Source organism: Rhodnius prolixus, unplaced genomic scaffold (genome assembly GCF_049639745.1).
Source record: "Rhodnius prolixus isolate KJV_2025 unplaced genomic scaffold, Rpr scaffold_6, whole genome shotgun sequence".
Taxonomy (NCBI): domain Eukaryota; kingdom Metazoa; phylum Arthropoda; class Insecta; order Hemiptera; family Reduviidae; genus Rhodnius; species Rhodnius prolixus.
Genome location: NW_027411634.1, coordinates 3,083,837 through 3,103,673, shown reverse-complemented (window position 1 = coordinate 3,103,673; position 19,837 = coordinate 3,083,837). Strand labels below are relative to the sequence as shown.

Sequence of the window (19,837 nt, the reverse complement as noted above, 5' to 3'; positions counted from 1 at the left end):
AGGTAGCAGCACCTACTAGACCTATATATATAGAACTGTAATTAAAATTTTTATTCAGTACGATCTAGGAGATCGAAGGGAGGGGATTCACTGTAATGTCTCTTCAAAAATAGTGGTTCCTATAAGCGCCGCCAGAGTGCAACACTAACTGGACCTCTATATATAGAACTGTAACAATAAATTACCTTCAGTACGAACTAAGACTTCAAGAGGAGAGGATCTCTTGTTGTCAGTCTCTTCAGTAGTTCCTACAAGCGCCACCAGAGTGCAACACTAACTGGACTTTTATATATAGAACTGTAACAACAGATTACCTTCAGTACGATCTAAGACTTCAAGAGGGGAGGACACTCTATCGTCGGTCTCTCTAAATATGTCTGACTTGTCTCAAAATAACACACAAACAAATTATTTTTAGATTCTAGAAGATGGATGAGAGAACACTGCTCTGTTGTTGGTCACCCGAAATATATCTAACAAATCTCCAAGTGTCTCAATGTTATAAATTAATGTAAGAATGTGGTAATAAGAACCTCTAAAAAATGTCTGAGTCATAAAGTATGTTGTTGGTTATAAATTAATGTAAGAATGTGGTAATAAGAACCTCTAAAAAATGTCTAACGAGTCACAAAGTACAACAAATGTAATAAATATATTTATTTAAATAAAAATGAATTAAAGATGGCTCTTCTCTTATGACTAATAAAAAGAGTCGAAGGTAAAGTGTCTTTAATAAAGAATTTTAATAAAAATGTCCTAAAAACATTCGCCCCACCCTCCCTCCCTGCGAATTTAACTTACCTATATAGAAGCAATGTCAATATGGCCTCTATGGAAGGAACATTCAATAATTCCTTTTTTCTCAGCAAATAAAATTTATTTCAGATTAATTCTAATTAAATCTATTAACAAAAACATAATACCACCTAATTATAATTTTTCCTAATTAAAAAAATAATTAGCACACTGGATTAATTAAAGAAAACAATGAAAAACAAAAAAAGTGTTCGCTACTTTGTGAAATAGCTACCAGAAAGCAGCACCTACTCTAGAAAAAGTTTAACTTTTCATATTTTATAACATGTTGTTTTTTTTTCACGTTTTTTATTACAAAACTAATATTGAAATATCAAATTAATGTAAAATAAAGGTAAATAAATGAGAAATTTTTCAAATTTATAAGTTTTTCTGTATTTTATTACCAATTATTATACTTTTTTAAACAATTGATTCATAGTAAATGTGTCGGTTTAATACCACTGGACTGAATGTTCTTTTCTTAAGTCTTTAAATTTCTAGTACTCCAATGTTTTTAATCTGAAAAACAAACAATATTCAATAAAATAGTTTATTGAGTTTTGTATTGTAATTAGAAGTTTTTTTTTTAATAATACAAATTAAAACCCAAACGAAGTTGAAAATATATTTTCATTCATAGTTTCATGACTTAATCTTTAAACTTTTTAAACAGAACAAATCTTTACCTTTTTTATCAATGACATTGCATTAACTTTTCAAAATTAAATGAATTGAATTAAATTTTGTAATTATTTGCAGTGTCACTTTTATTTGGTCTTCAAATAATAACATCTTTCCATCAAACTAAACTTTTTTCCATGCCATTTAATTAAAAAAAACGTTTCGAATGAAAATTAGCTTTATTTGATAGAAAAATGTTATAGAATTCAGATGAATGAATGGCACGATATCTTTCAATCAGATAGAAAACTCTCTTTAAACAATATTGAAACTTTTCTCATTCATATTCAAAGGGAAAGATTTATTGAATCTAAAAAAATAAAGGGAGTTTATAACCGGTTAAAATTTTGTACGAATTAATAGATAACTACCTGCAAAAAAGACACAGCCCACAAGGTCTGTGAATTTCGTAGAATGCATAAACTGGATGACCCTAAAAGGCAGCTGCAGTTGGTGAAGGGCTGGAAGGGTACGACGACGAAAGTAAAACCTCAGAACATTTTTTGAACTTAATTTCACACCTATGTCAAGGAAAAAAGAAAACTCATGTTTAAAAAAAGCTAAAACTTTGTTCATGTAATGTATGTTTCAACCAAATTAAATAATTTTTCCTTTAATTACCTTGAAAAAAAGATAAAATTTGATTTAAACGTTTAAAATTGTATTGTAAAATGTTATACAATATAATTTTTCTAAAAATAACATAACTTAAACATATTTATGAATAAAAAAAAAGTTGTACAATAAATGAAAAAACAAATATAAAGAAAAAAAGTAAAAGTTGCTTCAGAAACAGCTGCAAGATAACTGCTGAGAGTTAACTTAAACTTACAAAGGAAGTTTTTTGAGATTGGAAACTTTCCCAGCAATTTGTACTGTTTGATTTCCAGTAAGAGTGGCAAGGTAACATTACTTAAATCAGAGTAAAATCCAGTATTACAGTATAGACGTGTCCTAGAATATAATGTTAAAAAGGCAGAGTGATCCAATCAACAGTCGACGGGGACTGTAGGTTCTTAAGGTTCCAATATAACTTGAGTCGCTTAAAAAAAAAAGATCCAAAGATCGTAGATAGAAATAGGTGTCACAAAAAAACGCCAACACGATCTTTGTTACCGTAGTCATGGCAAAAAAGAAAAGAGGCTAGAAAACAAGACAGTGCATAATCCAAGCAATAGAGAGATGATGAAAACTTAAGAGAAGATCAAGAGTTCGAATCCTGGGAGAGGGATTTTTCTTTCAGAAAAAAGTTTCTGGAAATAATGAATGGGGAGAGAGAAAAACACAAAATGTGAAGATGGAAAACCAAACCTTATCCAAGGATAAGTGTAACAATAGCAAAAAGATACATAAACCTATACATGTGGAGAAAGAAAAATGTATGGCGGAAAAATAAATGTATTTATTATATTTTCCCATTGCCACTCTTTTCCTCTTTCAACTCGCTTTCGGCTGGCACCGTCCATCATAGAATGCTAGTGAAAAGTTTTGTGCAACCTAAGGGAAAGAAAAGGATTACCTCCCGAGGGGAATATAGTTTGCATATCTTATAAATATATTACAAACTTATGTATTTACATGTATACAAATACATATATAATGTAGAGAAATTGCTCGTAGAAGTTTTCCTTTTTCATTGGCAGTTATAGTACTTTCTTTTTCTTTTTTTTAAGTTTAACACACTCATTGAGGCAATTATTACACTTTGTAATTTTAAAGTAGGTTTTTTTAAGAACACTCAGAGGGCCTTTCTTCAGATTTCCCCAGTGAGCACCACAATTTTGAGGTACTAGCTCTCATTTTAGAGCCAATCATATATGACTGCTATTTTCAGTATTGTTTTGTACATACAATGTAGATTCTTTCCTGGTTTTACTTCTAAATACCGGTAGGAACTTGCAACACCATAATATCCGAATTCTAATCGTTATAGCTAGATTCAATTGGGTTTTATTTGTTCCAATATTTGCCACAACCTATAAAATAATGCATCAAGTTACTAAAACTTCAAAGACGAAGAGAAGGAAGAGAAATGCCGCTAGTGCCTCGAGCGTCACGTTATTATTTGAAGTAAGATATACACAGAAAGGAAAAAAATAAAAAGGAAAAGATATTCATAAATTAGTAAGTAACAACCCAGAAACATAATACAACAAGCGAAAACCCTTAATTCCAAAATTTGCCCAAATGTAAGAGAAAAGAAAAATAATTATTATATTACCCTAATTATAAAATAATAATGTTCAACAAAGAAAAAAGCTAGAGAAAGTGAGAGCAGTAATTAAGGGCAAAAGGTGAATCAATATTTCTCTGAAGGTCCTAAGCAAAGTAGCAAGTCTCTTGGCCCTGTTTAATTTCCAGGGCAGTCCCAAATTCAATGCACCACTTAAGACTAATAGATTATGTTTACAACTATAACAAACCAAATGGTTTGTACAAAGAAAAGATGAAAATGCACGATTCCCAAATGAATGAATACAAAAAGAAAGATAAAACCCTAAACAAATCAATTAAATAAATGGAATCTCTTCTGTGGTTAATAAATCAAACAGCCAAAATTAAATGGGTGGAAATAGGAGATGAAAACCTCCAACAGAAAAGAATAAATGAATTCTTACTTACACTATATAAAAATGCAGTATATAATCTATGACACATAACCACTGGATGTTTAAATCTAATTTTGGTTAACACTTTTCCTTCGCCTAAGCTTTTCTCTTGCTTTAACTTTTTTTTCTTTTCCGCAAAATCACACACCAGCGCTGGGGTTAGCACGACACAGAGTTACCTTGTCTTAAAATACTTGTCTTTCTTTACTTTTTTTGGCCTCAGCTATCTCCACAGTACAACCCCCTTGCAAGTACTTTTTCACCGCATTGTAGAAAATTCTAAAAATTATCCGTTTAGAAAGTTTAGACGAGTTCCTATCACGTGGTCACCAACAACATTTGAGAGAACCGACGCGAACCTTTTCTAGTGGTTATCCCGCAACATTCTGCAGTGTTGATTCTTCTTTTTTTTCTTTTCTCTTTTATTTGTATTCGAAATTTATTTTAGACTACTTGTAAGCTTAATTTTAGTATAAAATAAACATAAAACCTATCCCATACAGTGGTTTTAAACTTTACTGGTTCCCCAACATAAAATAATTAGTTATTTTGCCTATTAATTATGACTGAAGTTCTCTCTAATCTCCCTCTTCCACCCATTTGGCCAAACTACCTTTTATTTTCTATTCAGCACGGCAACTTACATTATAGCTTATAAATTTCAATCATTTTAATTTAAATTAACTTTCAGTGAATAAACTACGAATATTAATGATTCAAACTAGCGAGGATTCGGGCAAAAATTGACCGAATCCTCGCTAATTTGAATCCAAAATCATCCAAAAACTTCAAAAATAAAATAAAATATTAAAATTAAAAGGAAAATATAATTAATAAAAAGGATTTAAAATAGGTAAAGCAATAAAATAACGAAAAAAAAAGATTTCCAAGTTATTATCGTTATTTTTTCGTTTTAATTACTCAATTTTAATTATTTCAAGTACATTTCCGAAATTTAAAATATTATGAAAAATGTATTTTTTTAAATAAAAAGATAAAAATTAAATAAATTGAAGCAATTAATGAAAAAAAGCAATAAATAATGGAAATAACCGAAAATGTTATAAAATTTCCAACAAAAAGTTGGTAAAAAAAAAAAAATATTTTGTATCTGGGGTACATAATACGGTAGGAGCTCAATGCAAAAGCATGTACAATAGAAGAGGTGTGGCAGTTAGAGAGAACATACCAGCCAATGAGAAAGCAGTAGGGCAATTCCTGTCATTTTAAACAGACACAAGATGGAGGTCTGACACGCCTATTCTAATCTGATTGGCTAATGCCCCCCCCCCTACTAATCCATACTTTTAAAAATGTAGCTCCTAAACCATCATGTTCTACTGATACAAAAATCGAATTTTACCTTTCTTTTAGTGTAGGATTTTTTCTACACATTTCACAATTTGTTTGGATTTATTGCTTTTTAAGCATTAATTCTTCTCATAGTTGCAGGTTTTATTTGTATACTTTGTACGTTTTAAAAATATTTGTTATTAAGTTATAAATTTCAAAACTTTTACTAATTTAAGTAGTACTTTCGTTTAGATGGTTTTGAACACTTAGTTATAATCGAATACCCTAGTGGGATCAATTCTAAATTATTATTTTTCATCTACTTCCGTTTTTTCGATTTGGAAGGAATTTTTTTTTATAAACTAAGATCCTGACCGGCAATTTTTTATTTTTTTATTTTTAAAACAGTTCGTATTTAACGCGAAGGACATTCCTTTAATACTTTTCTATGTAAAAGAATGCAAAAAATCAGCATCAATGGCGACAATGGGTCTCCTTATATTAAATAATGGCAATAAAAATATTGAACGTCCTTCAAATTGTTTAGACAATAACTAGAATAGTGGAATTATTTTTCTTATTCACATCATCATTATCAACGCTCCAGTTGGTAATTAATTCTCTCTTTGTCTTACACTCGCATCCTCTCTCTCACACTCTCTTCTCTCTCCAGCGCCCCCAACGAGGGTGGCCAGACTTGTTTACATCAGTCTGGGCGACATAAATGACTTCTTGATGAAGTGGCACTCCTTCTCCAGACCATTCTTTTCATTTCGTATTGATCAATAAATAAATAAGTTACCATCTGAACGAAAACAAAGTACTCCTACCAAGGACTTTTTTTTATACCACACATGAGTGAGAACGTTGTATACAGCCTCATTTTGAATACCGTATCATCATAGCCCATAATTTTCTAATTAGGATGTTATTACCTTTAATGATGATTCATTAATGTACAATTGTGAAAATCATCAGTGGATGATTATAAATTATTATGGAATAATCAAATGAAAACAATCTCATACAAATTGGGTCATTTTTGAATGTGGGGTCCAGTTCTTCTAATTTTCTCTTTTTAGTTATGCTACATATGGACCCACGCCCAAATACCCACACTGACAAATTTGTAAAAATCATATTTTTTTTTAGATTCAAGGGCCCTCAAATTTATGGGGGGGAATCTTACAGTAGAAATTCTTCCCGATTATAGCACTCTTTTTTATAATTTATCGCCCCCACTAGATTGTGGACAGCTTGTTGTATTGTAACAGTGAAAAACTTAGTAATACACGTACTTTCCTCTTTAAGAGGAAATGAATAATTTATCTAAACTGCCCAAAATGTGGAAAGCTTATCAACTTGATTATGCAATAAAAACCAATGCAAGCAAAATACTTTAAAGTGTTTTATAAAACCAACTTTCAAAAGATTTCACTTGAACCAGATTTTAAATTAATCAAACTACTATAAAATTGGGAAACTTTTAGGTTTCTTAGCCTGATAGAATAAGTTTTGGGTAGTAGTTGGCCGTGCTTTTGGGAGACTAAAATCTGGCTGGGTTGAAATAGAATAAAGCTTTGCAATAAGATTATATACATATACATGAACACATTCTATAATCTTAACTCTTGAACAAAACATGAAACAGTGAATAACAAGAGTTTTAAACTGGATCAAAACTTAAACTAACTCAAAACTTAAATTTTCAATTAGAGTATCCGCGCAAAAAGGAAGGAGTTTAAATGTTGGAGTCAACTTCTAGTTTTCATTTAATGGAACTTTAACTAACTTTGTAAACTATATATTCTTAGTTTGAGAATAAAACTAAAATTCACGCTTGAATACTATTTATTTAGCAGTTATTTTACACAAAATTTCAATAGGAAAAGGGTTTGTTGGTTTTAAGGAGTGGTTACCCTTAGTTGACGGTTTCCATTATTACGGGGGATTGCCTTGAAAAGCCGAGGTAGTGACAGAAATTTGGAGCTAACAAGAAGAAGAAATTCTGTGATAGCAACTAGCACTTCCAGTCTTTCGAACACCAAAGTGAGGAAGTGAAAACACAAGAGTTCAACGCAGTGGAGCTTGACTTTCCAAACCAGAAGCGATCTCCTTTGCCCCCCAAGGAGCTGCGAATCCGATCCTCCAAAAAGTATCGGTCTGGAATTAAGTAGTCCAGTATCCAAAGAACTCTAAGTGATCCCACAATCTGAAAGTCCGACCTCCAGAGCTCCCGTCTATCCAGAGACACATACGCGTCTAGGCAGGACTTATCGTTAACGAATTCCACGCCTTCAAATGTGTCACAGCCAGGTTAGCCCGGAGGTTATCTATCAACTGCTCTCTGTTCTGAGGAGGCACCTTTGAAGGCACACTACATGCTGCACAAGTTGAGTGCATTATTTGATAAATTAAGGAATAAGTTTGATTCTTTACATGAAAGATATTGATCACTTAAATATGTTGCGGGAGGTTTCCATTTTTTTTTTTTTGGTAATTAAACGCAACTCTCCCAAAATTACCAAATAATTATTAAACCTTCTTGTTTGTAACAGATGTAAAATTAATTTTTAGCCATTTTGTGTATGCTTGAGAACATCTAAAGCTCCTAAACATTTTATTTTTCTTATAAAAATCACTTGGAAAACTACTTATTTCCCGATATTAAGGAAAATACTAGCTTTACTGCCTTGGCAATATTTTCAGTAGAAAGGGGATGAAAAAATACATAAAAATGACCTATCGCGTGCTCTTCTTTCTCTTTGATAACAAGTTAAAAAAATTGAAATATGATTAATAAATACCAGATTTTGAAATAGCCTAGCACCTTTAATTTTGAAGATATCGAATTGCGGTTTCCGGTTTCTTTCATAACTTTTTATACTCTTTAAAACTGTTTATATAAAAATGGGGGTCAACTGCAAACCCTCACTTTTGGTCGCGTGTCAGCTGCGTTTGAGGGCAGGAATCTAAAATCAAGTCACATATTCTGAAACTAGAGGTGACGGGCAACAAATTTTTCCTCTACCATTTTTCGCTCAGATTAACCGTTTAAGCATGAAATGCATTTGAGCCGTCTTAAAATAAAACACCCTGTATATTACGAGTAGAATATCTGGGAAGCCGTTGATAAGGGCAGCGATGTGTTAACACTGGGAGGAAGTTGTTATTCCTAACTGCTAGTCTCCTCTCTTTCTGGAGGCTTCATTGGTGAGCGAGCGTAGGGGAGTTATCAGAAGTCACCAGAGAATGTCCATAAACTTCAGCTAGAACCACACCCAGTTTCAAGTCACCAGAGAATGTATTTACATAAACATCCAGTTTCTTTAATTTTGGGGGAGAAGCTTTGTTTTGCAATAACTGGCTAGAGTGGTAGATCTAGCGCCAATAGTGTTAACTATCGCGCTGAAAGGTCATTATAGTGTATAGTTCCAAACTTAGTTTCCTATCTAAGAATATCGCAACGTAAAGGTACGCCATTGTTATTTTGATTATTCGTACCATAATAATTGAATAAAAAAAAAGGGCCTTGAATAGATAAAAAGTTAAGAAGTACCACCTAACAGTAACGTTTGTTCCTTTAAAATTCCAATTTTATTAGAAAATAAATGAAAATAAGAAAAGTTCAGACTATAGAAAACTAAAATAAACGAGAAAATATGGAAATCCTAATGTATTCACAGAGTGAAGTGAACTTGTAGAGCACCAATATTGTATGCAGAATAGAATAAGCTCCAAACAGGAGGCTGTGGGTTTCTGGCATTGGACTTTGAATAAAGCTCTAGGAAATGGCTTCCTTACAACTTCAAGTTTGCCTCAAGTACTCAAGCAGTCTTGTATGACATTGCTGCTGATATGGGAGGCATAATAGTTTGGATTTCTTGGCATTAAAAGCTACAGCTATTGTTTGCTATTTTGTTTGAATATTATTGGATGTTTAATTAACTTGAAAATTACTACAACAAGCCATATTAACGTTATACGAGTAGTGTAGGCCATTACAGCTTTCTTTACAGATATTAGCAAAGCTTAAACGTTATTGTCCAACATTCAATGTTAATTTAGAAAAAAAAAAAAAATATTTTATAATAATTCTCATTTAAAATCTTATAGAGAGCATATCCGGCGTGGTTCACTCACACGACTTCCTGTTTCAAGCAGTCTCAAAGTTCAACAATGTTCTTCAAAACTCCAAAAGTTTTGAGCCATATTTAATTACGTATTATATAACTTTAGAAAGAATCTAACCACATCCTCTCCACTGAAATACTCGTAAACGAATTTCCGGTCAAAAATGTTTTCGGTAAAAATTTTTTTTGTAGATTTAATGTGCTTGAAATCCACAATACAAAGTTCAAGTAAATTTGTGTGGGGGCATTTTTGCGAGGGGGGAATATAGGAAAATTCTATTTGGTTAAGAGACATTTCCGGTCAGTATGGATTTCGTCAAATTTGGAAATTCAATCATACATTTTATTTTTCTTATTTTATTTTATTTTTAAATGATTTAAGGCGCGTCAATATCTGCGATTATTGGCGCCCGGAGCTTTTTCCAGCACACTGACGGCCTTCTCCGGACAGAGTTCTTTCTCGTTACAAGCAGCAGCGTCCAATACTGGACAGTGAGCTGTAAAAAGCTCCTAGAAAGAGAAAAAAAAAATCTAAAGGGCCAGCAGCTGGATTCGAACCCGAGATCTCCGCGTGAGAATCTAATACGCCAGCCGTACAGCTAATCCCTTCTCTATGATTCTTATTAATATTATACAGCTGGCAATCTAGTATAATAGCCCTTAATTGTTTGTTTTTTCTCCTGTAAAAGCGATACTTTTGATTGAAAGATTTAGACTAAAACCATATATTGTGGCTTCCTCTTTTTGGCATCTAATCCAAATATTAAATACAAATCGTTCTACTATTTTCACGTTTTGGAGTTATGGTGAATCCAGATGGACTGACAGACAGAGACCATTTTGTACAAATCACCTTTTCGTATTCAAAGAACTTTAAAGCTGCCATTTCCGTGAAACCACCAAACAGGAAATCAGCACGATTACTATACCTCCTCTTATTAGAGTAAGGAGAAAGTAATAACTGTAATGGTTTATTTTAATAACAAAAAAAAAATATATTAAAATTAAATTCCCTATCGAATGGACACCCCTTTCATGAAAATCGATCGATTTAGGCGTTTTGGCGTTACGTTGTTTTATATAAACAGTTATCACGAACAACAATTTCTTGAAAACGCAGTTTTTGCACATTTTTGGCATCATTTTTTCTCATAAACTAATTAACCTGGGTTGTTGCAAAAAATTACAGTTGTAAAGTAGGATTCGCCTTATATTTTAAAGAAAATTTGGGAATTTTATCTTTTATAGAAAAAGAGAAAAAAATTGTCAAAGTTGGGTGTTTTTCAACGTTACGCTTTTGTCGTGCACTTTTTTGACGATCAACCCTCATTCAACTGTCCTACCGGACAGTTTTGATTAAAATAATAAAGACATGTGGTATTTACAAAATATTAAATTGGTGCAATAAGCTTGGTATCCACGTAAAAATCATTTTAGTCAAATTCATACACTGAAATTCATTAACAAAAATTGAAAAATTACAGTAATAATAATTGAAAAGATAAATATAATTTAGGACTTACCGTTAGCTGCTCGCTGACCTTTCATTCTTCGAGCTACGGACGGGCTGAGCGGCACCTGGGGTATCCTGGATGATAACAATGGTGATGGAAGACGCCTGCTGAGAGGGTTACACGCACGATTCTCGACCATACTATCGATTGAAGAGGATCTCGGTATCGTACTGTCTTCTTCTGGGTATCGGCTGTAAACATAAATAATAATTATTAGGTGACTAGTTTTTATTATGCTAAGTATAATATTTCGATTTTGAATTATATGAAAATTCCATCAACGAAAGTACCATTTTATTGGACTATTTACTTCGTTGAGATTGGGGAGGGTGTTGGTCTAGTGGTCAAGAGAGTGGTTTTGTGTGTGGGAGATCGCCGGTTCGAATCCCGCGTTTGGCTACTTTTTATTTATTAGCAAAAATCGTTTATAGTAAAGTATGAGCTTCCGCCCCCGTCTACGACACCTAAATGGTAGTTGGACGTTAAGCCACGCCTGAAAACATTGGCGATTTACTTCGTTGAGATCATTTTCTTCAAATCAGAGATTAGAAGAGCAATTTAGTTCATAAATATTCAGAGGATGTGTTATTTTGTAAAGAATAAAAGTAATTTACAGACAATTACTATAATTTAATATTATTATCTTCCAAGGCGCCACGGTAGCCGAGCGATTAGACCTGCAAAGCTAATATGCATTGTGGTACTGGGTTCGATTTCCGGTCTTAAGCCTTGGATTTTATTTAATGGTTAATAAAAGAAATTTACAGTAAAGTATGTTTGCTAGTCGCCTCCGTCCACGACACCTAATTTGGTAGTCGGTCGTTAAGCCCCACCTGAAAAAAATAGGCGATTACTTTACTTTACTTATTATCTTCCACGTAAGATATCTTTGTCTTAATTTTAGAAGTTACACTTCCGCTTCATTATGCGAAAGATTACTGTGTGGTTTAGGATTAGAAGAGAGAGAGAATAGTGATGTCATAATACTTGGAGAGGATAGTTTTAAAGATCAAATGGGAGTCTTAAGATTGGTGGAGGGAGTCAATTTTTATGGATCATGAACAGCCGATAAGCTCATAATTTTGCTCATGACTAAATCCGCTAAACTCTTTCAACATTTGATTACTACCCGCATTAGCTCAATTCTTGGGGGAGTCAAACCATACATTTACTCAAGTTTTATTTTTATTCTGTCTTTACCAAAAAGGCGTACAGAAGGAGTTGCATTCACAAATAATATAAGATAAAAATTAAACATAATTTAAATAAAGAAAAATAAAAAATTACTTAATATAAAATAATCATAACAAATGGAAATTGACCTTCTAAATTAAATTGTAACTTAAATATTTTAGTACTACATTATAACTTATATCAGTCGTTAAGCATTGATGAGCGCAACATAACTACATTTACAATATAATTATAAATGTTTAAACAGTCGGATTTCGATTGCAGCGACAGTAAATGAAATAATTGTTCCTCTCTGCTAATAGTGGTTGGGATTGATAATTGAGGAAGATACTTTATTCTCATCCATTCATAAAGTGGACAGGTAATGAATAAATGGAATAAAACTTCATTTTGATGGAGATTACAAAGTGTACAGATCTGGTTAGGATTTATTAAATAGGCTATTGCTTTGTGGACGATTTTAATGGAGAAATTACTGCAAGTTCTGAGTTGGAACAATATACTAGTTACCAGGAAATGGTAGAGAGAGTAGAAAATAGTTTTGATCATCCGAGATATTTAAAGGAATAGATGCTATTCTGTAATAAATGCTATAATTTGAGGAGTATAGTCTGGCTATATCAGTATTGTGTAAATTGGTTTCATATGTTGACAAAATTGCATTTAGATTTTTAAGGATTACATATGGATCCTGCATTTCCCAAAGATGGTTGTAACCAACATTTATAAAAAAAAATCCTTTATTTGGGTTACCCAATTGAACTTAATATTATTGGACGGTAAAGAGTCGAGATGTAATAGTCTGTCATAACAGATACGTGGTAATCTGGATCGATCCATTTCCAATACTTTGCAAAACCATTTCAGCGCAAGCTTAAAAACAGAGGTGGCTATATGAGGTAATCCAGTTTCCAACAGTATTATATAGTACGGAGTAGATTTTAATAGATGAAAAAGACGTTTATAAAAATTTGTTTGGGCATATTCTAAACGGTCTAAATACCTCAGTCCCCAGATTTGTACTGAATAGAGCAATGTGGAACGGGCAATTGAATTAAACAGAGCTACATTACTGGACCATGAGTTACAAGTTTTATTAAGGAGAAAACTTAAATTTACACACACAGAGATACAGACAGAAAGATATAGAAAGAGAGCCTAATTTGTTGAAAATCTTAGATTGTAAAAACCTTTTTCGCTCTCCCGGGTAGCTCAAAACGGATATTAACCTCAAAATTGAATGTCAATTTACTTTCTCTTAGTGTAGAAGGAGATCCTAAAATGAAAAAAAAAAAAAGCGGAAGTGAAAAATACAAAACTGCGACTTAACTATTGAAAGCTCACGCAAGTGAAACGGAGCTCCTAACTTTAGATGTTTAAAGCAAAGTTTAGCATAAAATTGAAGTAGATTTTCCAGTTGAACTATTATTCAATGGTGTGTAGCGTCAATAATTTGCTGGTATTCACTTCTTCAAAGTGAATATTATACTCTCCATAGTTTTAGTACCTAATACTTGGCTCTGGAGAGTATAGAGGCTGTGCCTACTCAGAGCACCGTATACAATGAGCTAGTTATAATGTTCAAACAATAATGTTCACTCGGCGAGAGGGTAATTTATTACCAATAAACAGCCAATCACTGTAGCTAAGCTGTTAAACATTATTTTGCACCCTTTAATGTTAAATAATATTACTTTCTTTCACTGTCAGTAGTTTAGATTAGATTAAATTAGGGTGGCCTCAAGGCCTGCGCCACCGCGACCCCTATGGATCTATTGTGGCTCCCCGGCTTTAGAGCTCACCCTCCAGACCCGTCCGTTTAATCAGACTCTTAATTCTGGAGAGTGGCTCCTGGGTAAAGCTCTCAGGCCTTGGTTTTTCCTCCCCGAGAAGTAACATCCTTAGCCATACGAGCCCCTCACACTGACACAACACGTGCAGTGCCGTTTCTTCCTCTTCCTGACAGAACCTACAAAGGCTATCATCTGCCAGGCCCATGCGATGCATGTGTTTTCTGAGCCTGCAGTGGCCCGTTAATCAATTACCTTATACAATTATCCTTATAGCCCCACGGCCTTGACGGATTAATTGTGCGGTCAGCCTCTGATGAACTCCTTCGCCTGTCGTAGCCCAGTGGTGGCAAGCCACCACTCCTGAGCCTTACTCTGCACCCATGCATTGATGGCCGCAGACTTAACACATTTCGAAACCCCAAAGCAGGGCTCCGGGCCAACGAAGTGTCCCGCAGAGCCTTCCCGGGCCAATAAATCTGCGACTTCGTTCCCCTTGTGTCCTGAATGAACAGGTACCCAAACTAGAAAAACCATATTCTGGTCACTAATTTCCTTCAGGGCACCTAGACAGTCCCAAACTAGCCTTGAATTGACCTGGTAGGAACTAATTGCCCGTAGAGCAGCCTGACTATCCGAGAAAATTACGACCTTAGAGTTAATAATTCTTCGCCCTTTAATCTCGGTAGCACAGAACCTAATTGCAGCTAGCTCAGCTGTCAGTAGTTATTCTAGTGATTTGTTTTTCATCCTCAAATGGACAAAAACATTATGACATTTTGAGCTGTAGCAAATTGAAAGTGCTACCAATATTATGAACACATATTTTTAATTTAAGACCCCCATGGGCAGTGATCACTCGTCACATAAATAACACTGACTATCACCAAGAAGCTCCTGGGGGGAAAAAAAGTCCAAGAACTAGCAGCTGGATTCGAACCTGGAATCTTCGCGTGGAAAATCCAGTGTACGCTAACCACTAAACTAATTTCTTCCCTTTAACAATAAATGTTGAAATTTTCTCAATAGTCCTTACAAATATACAAAAATACTCGTATTTATTTACTTATTTTTTATTTCAAATAATTGTGATTTTTCTTACTCCTACCTATTGCTATCGATTAGATTACCCCTTGGTCTAGGTCTTGTATTTTATTTAATGGTTAATGTGTAAAGTTTATAGCAGAGTATATTAGGCGGTTATAGGCTAGACCCGCAAAGCTTAGGTGTATTGTTGGTTAGTGGATTCGATTCCCAGTCTAGGTCTTGTATTTTATTTAATGGTTAATATGATAAATTTATAGTAAAGTATGTTAGGCAGTTAGAGGCTAGATGTGGTACTGGGTTCGATTCCCGGTCTTGGCCTCGGATTTTATTTAATGGTTAAATGAGAATAGTACAGTACGTTAGCTAGTCGCCTCCGTCCACGAGTAAATGGTAGTTGGACGTTAAGCCCCGTCAGAAAAAATAGGCGATTACTTTTTATCGATTAAATTTTCCACTATCGAGTTTTCTGTTTTAAGAGTTCTCAAAGGGTTAAAAAAAAAAATCAAAGAAAAAGAAAAGGGTGGTATTTACTAATCGTATACTAATCGTTCGGCAATAAGCTTCTGTGCATCACCAGCAAAACCGATTTTTCCCGTTTTTCTTCAGGCTTTCTTTAAAAAAAAATAAGCGGCCTCATCTCCTGCCTTTTAATACCCATTCGAATTCAACGTGTAAATCAAAATTTCAAATTTAAAGAAAATAAATTGAACAGAGTTGCAAAACTATGATTGGCCAAACCAGATTTACTTTAAAAAACATTTTACCTGAATGAGGCACAACTATAGAGCTTAATTAAAAAATATCTTTTGAAATATGAATATGAAAGCAATTAATGGGAAAATCAAAGCAATAATGGATATAAATGATAAAGTGGTCGATGTTGGCCCTATTCCTCTAAAAAAAACATACGAGTAAAATGTATTACATCACATACGATTCAATAAACCTGTCTGATCAACAGCAACATATGATATAAACCAATTTCATTTAGGCAGATTAACGAAAAACTACTGAAAATAAATAATAATAGCTACTAATAAATAGATAAATAAATAAATAATAATAATAGTAATAGGCGCTAATAACCTCAGCAGTCGATGCGCCAAAAAAAAAAAAAATAATAATATATAATACCAATAATAATAATACTGCCAATAATAAAATACTAATCCTAATACTAATACTAATAATAATAATAATAAAGGGAGAGGGAAGGGATTAGCTATGCGGTTAGCGTACTGGACTACCACGCGGAGGTCCCGGGTTCGAATCCGGCTGCTGACTCTTAGATTTTCTCTTCCTAGGAGCTTCTTATAGCTTGTCTGAAACGCGAGAACACTGTCCGGAGGCCGGCAGAGCACTGAAAAAAGCTCCGGGCGCCAATAACCTTAGATGTTGACGCGCCTTAAATCATAATTAAAAAAAATACCACTACTTAAAAAATAAGTAAAAGAAAACAAACAAATGTTTCCAAAAATCTATCTTAAGCCACTCTATGCACTATGATGACATCACTAATTTCTATGGCCTGCTTCTTTAAGTATAAATTCCAGACATAGCATACGTTCGCCAAAGAGAAGATTACATTAAATTTTGTCCGAAAAATGTAGATTCTAATTTATCTAGAGGGAAGGTTAAGGTGACATTGTTTGCTGGGGATGCAGAAAGCCGTCTCTTTTTTTTTTTTTATTGATTTTTACCTGGCTAAGGGTGCGTAGAAGAGAAAACTTCTGGACCAACTGGATGCGAAAGAAAAAAAAAAAAATGGTAACAGTCTTGGATTACCATCCTAAAATGGTACTTTGAGAAAACTGGGAGTTGAGAAATACGAAGTATAAATTGTTGGTAAATTCATCCCATTTGCAAAAATATAACAGGTCCCATTAATCCTAGGAGGCCATTCAAATCCCGTGGGAACATGAAGGACCCAACGTAGTCCAGATTTATACGTCACAATTACTCAAAGCAGTGGCCTCAGCTGGATAAATGGAGCAAAAAAAGGAAAAGCCAAAAAGAAAATAGAAAATAGAACCATTTCTTTTCCAAACTGGATAAAACCACCCTGTTCTAAATTTTTGTTGTTTTTTTGCCGTAATTAAAGATAACGACCTTTTATTAAAAATAAAGAACTAAAATCGGATTAAAGGTTTATGATGTCAGTGTTTAATCGATTGTAGAACATCATTAAATTATTATGCACGCCTTAATAAAGTTTACCCGGCTGAAACTTATTTACATATTTTCTTTTCTTTAAAAATTTAGTAATTAACATATTATTTATTAGTGATTTAAAAAATTTGGTGCGAATATTTTCCTCGAAGTTACGTAAATGGAGAATAGATTAGATTAGATTCGACTTTATGGTTGAGGGCGGCCTCGAGGCCTACGCCACTGCAACTATTGTGGGTCCTACTACTCTAGAAGCTTACCCCACCAGACAAGTCCTTTTAATCAGACTCTTAATTCTGGAGAGTGGCTCCTGGGTAAAGCTCACCAGGCCTTGGTTTTTCCTTCCCGAGTAGTAACATCCTTAGCCAGACAAGCCCCTTAACACAGATACAACACGTGCAGTGCCCGTTTCCTCCTCTTCCTGACACAATCTACAAAGGCTATCATCTGCCAGGCCCATACGATGCCATAAATGGAGAAATAAAGGTCAACGAGACCAAATCATACTACCCATAACTTTTATCCTAAACCCATTCCTGATCTATCAGAACCAAGTTCCTATCCTTCCGGCAGATTAAGTGCGATATCTCTGAATTCCTCCATATCCGACGAAGGCAAACATGAAATTACGTTACAGCCCTACTAACCCCTAGTCTGAGACACATGGACTTGAACTGTACGCTACAGCTACTCGTTCCAATCCTAACCGCATCCAATTCCTCCAATCGACCATCCTACGCAACATCGCCACGATAACAATCGAGACTATTCACGTTCTTTTTAAAAAAAATTCAGAATAAATTTAAAGCTCACTTACTTTTAAATTCCGGCCCGAAAATGGTGGAAGTCGCTTTCAACTACCGAAGAAGGTCAGTATTTGCTAGGGCTCCTAAAATGGATCCCATTACAGTGAAAGGTTAGGAAAACCTTTCTCTTAAGGTAACTCCCCTTCTCCTAGTTACCTTGAAGTAGCTAGGAATAAACTGGAGAAGTAAATAAATGTCTTAAAATGGAATCTTCCAGCCCCCATATATTACCCAGTCCGTACATTCCATCAGGTAGGAATATTAACTTATTCAAAGACTGGAGGAGATAGTACATCACACATAATATACTTTGCAATGGATATGAGAAGAAATGGAATATTTATATTAAGTACGGCTTAGAAACTTAATACTTCCAACAATAAAGCATCATTTCCACATTTACTTTCTCATTTATTATCTCTACCAAAAATTAAATGAACAAAGTAACTTTTTGGTATTATTTAACCAGCTAACAGGAAACGGATACATGTAGGCACTTGGACGGGAATTTATGCGGCTTATTATGTCAATGATATTATGATAATTTTAAATTAAGGCATGGCCTCAACATTTGAGGTCTTTGGCGCCCGGAGCTACTTTTCCATTCAGTGCCAGCCTCCGGAGAGGGTTCTCTCGTTATGGTGAGCTGTAAGAAGCTTCTAGTGGCTAGACAGTCAGTACTGAAGACTCACCAACCCTTGATGTTAAAGAATGTAAAAAAATATCATAACTTGTCAGCAAATATAAGCCCTGAAGATGGATCTAGTATCCTAGGTGGAAAGCTTGGTTAAAAACAAAACAATTAGGACTGAAAATGGTAATTTTTCTTCCTATTGGATCAATGATTAAGTCACCAAAAATTATGAACAATAATCTACGTCAACAGCGGTAAGAATTAGTCGTGTGAGTGTTCACAAAAAAACCATCGAACATTAATAAATAACGTCTTTATACAAAAAAAATCTCTATTTCGCTCTCAGTGAACCTCCAGACATGTTTTACTTTCCTGGTAGAAAAAAAAAAAAAAACAGAAATCAATCCTGATAGGAGTTCAAAAAAAAAATGAAAAATAAATAAAGAAAATAATGTCATGTAATATTCCTTTGTGAGCAATGTACACGGAGCCATCTTTTATTTGATAGAAGAGTAAAACCACAGAAGGGTGAGTTGGAAGTTTGGTTTATCACATGAACTTTAAATGTCGATAGCTTCATCAATATGGCACTTTGATGTATTCATTACTTTCATCAAAGTGTACTGGATATTTAATATTTATGTAACAAAATACACTTTTTATGTACACGGGAATAAGTTGATTTTTTTTTTTTTTTGACTTTTTAAAGTTTATCAAATAACAAAGTAATAAAGTTTACAAATAACTGTCTAAATATCAGATAGTTATATAAATGTATAGTACGTAGATACTTCTTTAGATTAAAATAAAAATATATCTAGACATAAGCTCAGCTTTGGAAGAATTAACTTTGAGCACAAAGTAAGCCGAAAGAATCATTAAAACTCAAAAAAAGAAATAGGGTTTTCTAACGGACGGCGTAAGGGCCCATCTGTGTGAGAGATAGGGTTTTCTAACGGGTACAGTAGGAGCCCGTCTTCATGAGAATTAGTTGCGAGATAAGGTATTTTATCGGGTACAGTAGAAGCCCATCTTTTATGAGAGTTGGGTGCGAATTAGGGTTTTCTATTGAATAGAGTAGGAGCCCGCTTTAAGAGAGTTGGGTTGAGAGTTAGGGTTTTCTAACGGGTACAGTAGGAGCCCGTCTTCATGAGAATTAGTTGCGAGAT

The 19,837-nt window shown here is 33.9% G+C and overlaps 1 protein-coding gene and 1 long non-coding RNA gene across 2 annotated transcripts in view; both read right to left on the bottom strand.

The window, feature by feature from the left end:
• wake (ankyrin repeat and fibronectin type III domain containing protein wide awake) overlaps nucleotides 1-19,837 on the bottom strand; it is a 532,593-nt gene that overhangs the window by 325,782 nt on the left and 186,974 nt on the right. Inside the window, exon 6 of the mRNA XM_074139711.1 lies at nucleotides 11,038-11,219. Coding sequence (XP_073995812.1) covers nucleotides 11,038-11,219 — 182 coding nt within the window. The remainder of the gene's footprint in view (nucleotides 1-11,037; nucleotides 11,220-19,837) is intronic.
• LOC141460091 (uncharacterized) lies at nucleotides 1,167-4,475 on the bottom strand. Its single transcript, XR_012461715.1, has 3 exons — nucleotides 4,102-4,475; nucleotides 1,851-2,000; nucleotides 1,167-1,317 (listed from the first exon to the last, which is right to left on the bottom strand). It is a non-coding gene; the product is annotated as an uncharacterized lncRNA (long non-coding RNA).